Genomic DNA, 7,550 nt, shown 5'->3' with positions numbered 1-7,550 from the left:
AGTGGACAGTGGTCTCACTACTACATAATTTATTCTTGTGGAAAGTAGATGACCTGAGGTTAATTACCTTCAAGGGGTGCGTCTAGATGAGTGCGCACGTGCCTGTTGCAGCATCTCAAAGCAGTTTGAGATGCTGCAAGAGGCACGCTGGGAACAAAAAAATGTTCCCCGTGCTGCATATTTGCAGCGCAGGCTCTAAATTTGATACCTGGAAATCCAGGTATAAAAAAAAAAATTAATTAAAATTAAAAAAAAAAAAAAAAAAAAAAAACACAGAAAACAGTAGTGCTCCTAAAGCATGCCCTGAAGAAACCAGAGGCAGGCTCCTCCAAAGAGATACTCTGGCAGGTGACCAGACCATCTCTATCGTTGCCCCTTGCCCCTGTGATTCAGCACACTGCCTCACTGTGCAGGGCAAACAGGAGTGAGGCAAGGCTGCAGCATGACCCAGATGCAGACTCTGTCCCAGATAAGTAGGGATTAGGGGTGGTCAGGACTGGAGGTGGAAAGCCGTGAGGGTGCGGGGGACTACATGTGGGTGGTGGGCTGCTCCGGAGGGGTGGGTCTCCTGCCTGCCCGCTGCATGGCACACAATGGACATCAGAGCACTCAGGGCCCTCCTGGTAGAGCTACCCCACAGCACAGTGCAGCACAGTACAGCCCTGGCTGCCTGGCACCACCTGTATCACATTGCATGGGCCTGGCTTGACTTAGCCAGAGGCCATGTATCTTCAGGCAGGACTGGGCCACTCTTGTCACCCAGGGTCCCGACACCACTTGCAGGAGCTGCACATCGTGCCAGGCCTGGTCTTGCCTCCAAGTACCCCACATGCTCTCAGGCTGAGCAGGTTCCATGGAGGCAGGACCTGGTCCGATGTGTGGCCCCTGTGAGTGGTGCCAGGACCCTAGGTGATAGCCAGAGCTGCCCAAAGGTACATGGCCCTGGGCCAGGCCGGCCCCACGCAATGTGGTACAGGTGGCGCTGGGTACCAGGCGGCTGTGCTGTCCCACTCCATTGGGAAGCTCTGCCAGGAGAGCCCTGAGTGCCCCGACAGCCACTGCTGCTGCAGGGAGGATGTGTGCTGTGTGTGGGGGCAGGTGGCGGACTGTCACACAGCACTTAGCTGCCCTGCACCTGAGAACAGAGATGGCTCAAGAGAGACCCCTAGCAGTGAGAAGGGGGGGCACAGCTGCCAGTCACCAGGAAAGCACAGGTGCTGGTTGCTGGGGCAACCAGCGAAACCTGCTGACAGGAAAGGGTAGGGCTTAGCCCTTCTTAAGCCCAGGCAGGAGGCCAGGGTGGCAGTTCCCCTCTGGCAGCTAAGGAGTGGGGAGCTTGGCCAGAGCGGAGAGCGGGGCAAGGATTGACTGCGTGAGCATCCACTGGTTTGCTGCCATGGGCTAAAGCATTTTTCCCGGTAGGGATCAAATGTTGTTTGACCGGACGGTTTAGTTTTACGTTATAGCCCAGAGGCTTTGTGCTTTGGGTTTGTATTACCGGAGGACCGGGTGAGCCTATTAGGGGTTGGAGGAGGCCTCGTAGGGACCCCACGGTAGCATGGGGGTCCTGGCTCCAGAGAGGGCGCAGCATCTTGAGGGTGCATTGGCCCCAGCCTCAGAGTGAAGGGGGGCAGCGAGGAGCCCCAGAGTGAACAGGGTAGCGAGGAGCCCTGAACAAAGAAGGGGGTGCAGTGAGGAGCCCCAACGAGGTAAAGGAGAGGACCGAATTACAGCAAGGCCCAGGTCAAGATCCTGGCGGTACCATCTGCGAGGCTTGGGCTGTGGTGTAGGGGAGGAAAGGAGCCACAGATAGCACCCCGTCACCAGGGCGCATAAAATGGGCAGCCTCCCGCTGATTACAACAATCCATTAATCAAATAAGATCAAGGTGTGGCAGGTGAGTAAGCAGGCAGCTGGCCCATTACAGGAGGACAGAGCCACTCTGGAACGGCTCTGATGGTGATACTCCTGTCACAGAGACCCACCCCTCCCAAGCAGCCCACCACCCACACACAGTCCCCCACACCTCCAAACTACCCCCCCAAAGGACCCACTCACATACCCAGCCACAAACCCCACACCCCGCAAACCCCCGCAGAAGCTCCAAACACCCCCCACATCTCACTTCCACAGACCCTACACCAACCTATAAACTCCACCCCAAATCCCATATCCCCACCACAAATCACACCCTGTGTGCCCAGCCACCAAACAGGATGGGATAGCACCTGCTGGCAGGAGCTGCAGCTACAGGAGCAACTGCCACGTTGCAGCCCTGCCCCATGCCCACACCAGTGCTGAGACATCCCGGCCCAAACTTCTTTGTGAAACTAAAAATCTAGAATAATGCACTGCATTTGAAAGGTTATCTAACTCCATCCCAACCATGCAATCAGTCCAATAAATAATATCAGCTACAAAATCTTTACCCCTCACATACTGTAAAATTTATTAGCTACTGATAAAGAAAAAACAGGAAAATAAATAGCTTCTTTATTCATCTGCAAACATCTGACCACAGTATTCCAGTCTTCCATTTTTACACTAGAAAATGCTGAGAATATCATATTCATCTAAGATCGAAGCCCATATATGGCAAAGCCAACATATTCCTACTGATTTAAATGATATGTCAAAAGAGCATTTCTTACTTTGCAGCAGGGGTATCTATCAGGCTTGCCAGGCTGCCAGAGAAGCACTGGACATTGGGAGAGTGGCCTGCCACAGAATCTGGGGCTCTTGGGCTCCAACAATCAGGGGCAGAAGGGCAAGCGAGGACTGATACAGCTCTGGTTGCCTTCCAACTACTTTGCCCATTGCCACTACCCCGGCACAACTTCCTAGCTGCCACATCCATGCTAGAGCTACCACTGCCACTTGCCCTGGTCAGAGCTGGAACTGCCACCACCACATGCCCCGGATTGGAGCCAAAGCTGCTTCCAGTACCACATGCCCCCATACTCCACTGGTAACCTAGAGGGCCGGATAGAAACCATGATAGCTGTTCTGGCAAATCATTACGTAAAATGGAAGTGAAATTCTAATTTTAAACTGCACATAAATATGCTATTCTGCCTTAGAAAAACATGTTTTTGACACTGGTTTTGTACCATTTGGCATTTTACTAGTTCCTCTTAACTATTACCGAAAACATAAGAAACTTTTCCCAGACTACAATTTAATAATGAAACCATACCTGCATCTCAACACTGGTGAACCCACTTCTGAGTTCCTGTAGTCCATCCTTCCATTGCTGCTGATGCCGAAGTAGATCAATATTCATCAGAGCAATAACCTGTTAAAAATATTTTAGTATGTGCTATTATGTTAGTTACTGCTGCCAAAATAGATGAAAGAAAGAAGTTATATTGCACAAAACATTATTTCCATTTCATTATTAAAACTTACTTTTTCAATAAAGCTAGTGTGCCACTTCCTTAGTTTTCTGTTTTCAGTGGAAAGCCGTTCAGCAGCAGTTTGGAGTTTTTGGATATATGCTTCTAATTCTTTGGGATTATCCCAAGTTATCTGAGTCTTTTCCCCAGAACCAACTTTTGAATGCTTAAAAAAAGCAAATGAGTAAGATTTAATGACAAATATAAAAATAGATCTAGCTCTAGATCTTTTGCAATCTAACCCATTATAAAGGGTAGGATTGGAAGGAAATTGTAACAGAAACGGAATCTCCTTCCCTTTTGCTCCAGTGTTCTGAAGAGAAAATAAACTATCATAGTTTACACACCACACTATATACCATAATACACCAGTATAACTACACCACTGGGTGTATTGGGATAATCAAGCCTCTAGTCTCTGCCCATCTACCACTAGAGACAGAGGGTATTGCCCCTCTGCAAAGCCTGCCTCTACCTGAACATGGAAAGCAGAAGTAAAGTGTAAGGCACCTTATTCCCGCCCTGTTTTCTTATACTTCTGCACGGGGTGACACAATTATTTACTTCTCTAAATTTACATATTCTCCAGGAATTAAGTGACTGTTTAAAACTACACTGTAAACACTGTATTTTCAGATACTCTGACTTTAGTTTTATTCAGAAGACATAGACTTTTCTTGTGTTTTTATCTTGTTTTTTGAATGTCTTGGTACATCTATAACATAGCAAATGAACCATGCATGAATTAGATTGTGAACACAGTTGAATAAAGGATACAACATAGAATTCACAGTTCAAAGAGGGAAAGGTAGAGTAGCTTTAAGCCACTTCTGAGCTATCCTAATCCTGCACTATGCTGGAGATTAAAGAGACAGTCCCCAGGGAGACTATCAGCACACCTCTCAAAGATGTTCTATGAAGCATAAATTAGCCTAGAATCTCCTCAGTTCCATGCATTGAAGCCCTGTCCCAATATGGGTCCTGGCAGATGTTATATTTATTGTGCAATCTGTGTGTTAACTGCACAATATATTGTAACATGCCATGCATTCAGACAACTTATGGTGTGATGAAATGGGAAACTAGTTATTTACTGCAGAACATCTGTGCAGCAGGTTTTTAATCACACTTCCGTGTGAACTTATAGCATGCAAGTGGCATCAGGCTGTACACAGTGGCCTCATGCTGGCCTGCAGCAACACTCAAGAGCTCCCTGATGCTCAGCTGCACACACCATGGAGCCCCCTGGTACCTGGCTTGCATGCATGCTGCTTCTGGACTGAGGCTCATACGGCTGTGAACCAGACAACTTCCAGGTTCCCAGCTGCATACACGTTGCCTACAAATGTGGACTGGGGAGCTCCCTGACCCCAGCTATATGCAAGTTGCTCCTATGCATGCAGCTGCAGACTGCATACAGAGAGCAATCCTGTCCCCAGCAGCATGCACCCTGGCACCTGCAGCCAGCTGCAGGCAGGCGAGTAAATCAGGGAGGTCCCCATCCACAACTCCCCATGCCCCAGGATTCCTGGCTGCATGCACAGTGCCTACAACTGGGGACTGGAGAGCTCCATGGCCCCATTTATATGCATATTGCTTACATGTGGCATGTATGCAGCCAGGGACTAAATAGCTCTCCTGTCCCCAGCTGCATGCACCCTGGCACCTGTAACCAAACTGTATGCAGGCTGGTAATCAGGGAGGTCCCCATCTACAGCTCCCCACACCCAAACATACCCATGTAGCCAGCTGCCCACCCTGGTAAATACCCAATGGAATCTGAGGAATTTTATCTCATGTCCCAAAAACAATGCATCCTGCATGGCAGGATAACATTCTTCAGATCCCATCACACACTTACATGAACATTTTCCAGGGACTATATCTCTCCTAAACCAGACCCCCACTCTTTGGTGAGGTTTGCAAAGAGATTCATGGGGCTGAAAGAGACCCCTCAGGGGCCATCTCGTCCCTCCCTATATGGAGGCAGCCCACTGGCTGCTTTCTACATTGTTTATACTGGGGAAATGTATATAGGGACTAGGACCTCTTTACAGCACTCTGTCCTTTTTCACTTTCTAATGGGGCTGAAAAGAGGATGAGGATGTCACCCTGACTATAACCAGGAAACAATGAAACATTTATTTGACTACATATATATATTGCCAATGCATAAGCAGGCAGGTGCATTCTGCCCTAGCTGTAGCTTCCAACTGGTTTTAAGGGCAATCCCCTAGAAAGAACCTTATAGTAATCCTATATGGAAATTAGAAAGAAATAACTGGTCTCTAAAGGATTCTATCAGAATGAAAATCATAACCATCTAACTAAGTGCTCATGGAAAAAATGTTCTCAGCCATCACTGGAAGGATACACTTAAAAAAGCCTCAAATAAGTCATCATAGAATGAAAACAAAGTATTACAAACCCACACCAGTCACATTGCCAAAGATTAAAACAACAAAAAGGAATCCCTTTACCTTAATTATCTGTTCAAATGCTAAAGCAGACTGTAACATCATTGGCTTCTGACTCGGAATCATTTGTTGATCAATAGAATTGTAAAAATGTGCCACCTATAACATTGAGAAATAAGAGTTACAAATAAAAAAGTATTTCTATTTATATGCTAATATATTTTCATACATATAGCACTGCCTATCCCAATAATTTCAAGATACAGGCATTATCAACATAATTAACATCAATAAAGGCACTAACAAATGAACAAGCTATATCTACTGAAAACCATGGGCATGCATCACCAGTTCTGTGGTAGACATTTTATGTGCTCACTCATGTCCACATAGTTCCACACAGGGGAAGCTAAACTATAGAAACTTAGTCCTGTTTCATTCACAGGTAAGATGCTCAGCTTTAGTTTTCATTAACAGTAGAATAATAGGATTGAACACATGAAGCAGTTACCACAAAACAGCTGAAGCATGATACATCACACTTCCTTTAACTCAATATGTGTTTCTTCATCTGCCCATACCCTGGGATATTTGACAACAGCATAGTACTTACAACATACATATCAAACTGTTTCCAGACTGGTGTACACTACAGAGTCTCTACCTGCGTAGCTAGGCCAGCATAGCCCTCCCCTCCATTCTGTATATACATTGTCAAGGAAAGGGATTCATCTGCCAGAGAAGCTATGCCATTTCTGAAGACAACCTAAGACAGAGATGGGCAAACTATGAGCTGTGGTCCATATCTGGCCCACAGTGGATCCCTCGGCCCCTCCAGGTGACACCAGGGCACCCCCATCTCATGCCAGCCCACAGTTCACCCTGGAATGCCTTCACAGCAGCGGCAAAGCGGTGCATCGCTGGGGCAGTGGCAGAAGCCCCAGTGAGGGTGCTGCACCCAAGACTGGGTCTGGGAGACCAGTCTCCATGGAAACCACATATAGCAGAGTGGGAAGCTACATCCAGGGTCTTACTGGGGCTCCCCCCAATGCCACTTTCCCTATACCACTCTGCCCTACACCACTTCACCCTACGCTTAGCCAGCACGGCTGGGGGCCGCCACCACTAGGCAGGCATCCCAAGATAAGCTGCAGGTAGGCACAGGGCAGGGGTGCCCCAGTGCCACCCACATCCTCCAGCCCCAGCCCAGTCCTGACTACTGCAAGTGGCAAGGCATGGAGTCACCTTCAAGTCCACTCCCCACCTTTCCCCGTCTGTGGGCTGCACACCCTGGGCCGGGACGAGAGGGTGGGCAAGGAGAAGGAGAGTAAGATCCTCCCAACCCTCCCCCGCAGGGCTTGCAGCCCTCTTTTTCCTCTTGCAGGTGCTGCATCCCGCCAGTGAGGCCCAGTGGTGGCTTCTAACTCTGCCCCAGCCCCATGTTGTTACTACCCCAAGATCCCAACCTCATCCCCAGAAGTAGCTCCAGCTGTGCAAGCAAGGTGCACAGGGAGCTGCATCCATGCTTGGGGCTGGGATCATGGGGCAGTGACCACATGGGGTTGGGGTGGGGCAGAGCTCTGATCCATTCCCTGTTGCAGGGATATGCAGACACTGGAACATGGCTCTGACCTGGCTATAACCCTGCACTGTGATCCCAGCCTCACCCAGCCCTCCAGCTCCTGAACACCACTGCCTCGGACCCCATTCCACATAGGGAGTTTTGGTGAGTTGTGGG

General features: G+C 48.6%; 1 protein-coding gene across 1 annotated transcript in view; it reads right to left on the bottom strand.

The window, feature by feature from the left end:
• DYNC2H1 (dynein cytoplasmic 2 heavy chain 1) overlaps nt 1-7,550 on the bottom strand; it is a 601,360-nt gene that overhangs the window by 567,830 nt on the left and 25,980 nt on the right. The window contains exons 13-15 of the mRNA XM_019524237.1: nt 5,876-5,971; nt 3,409-3,561; nt 3,197-3,295 (exon numbers count right to left, since the gene is read on the bottom strand). Of these exons, the coding sequence (XP_019379782.1) occupies nt 3,197-3,295; nt 3,409-3,561; nt 5,876-5,971 (348 nt within the window). The remainder of the gene's footprint in view (nt 1-3,196; nt 3,296-3,408; nt 3,562-5,875; nt 5,972-7,550) is intronic.

Source organism: Gavialis gangeticus, unplaced genomic scaffold (assembly GCF_001723915.1).
Source record: "Gavialis gangeticus isolate Ggan-Ray unplaced genomic scaffold, GavGan_comp1, whole genome shotgun sequence".
In the NCBI taxonomy this organism is placed as follows: Eukaryota; Metazoa; Chordata; order Crocodylia; family Gavialidae; genus Gavialis; species Gavialis gangeticus.
Note: the sequence above shows the minus strand (reverse complement) of the source record. Positions and strands in the feature narration are given on the sequence as shown.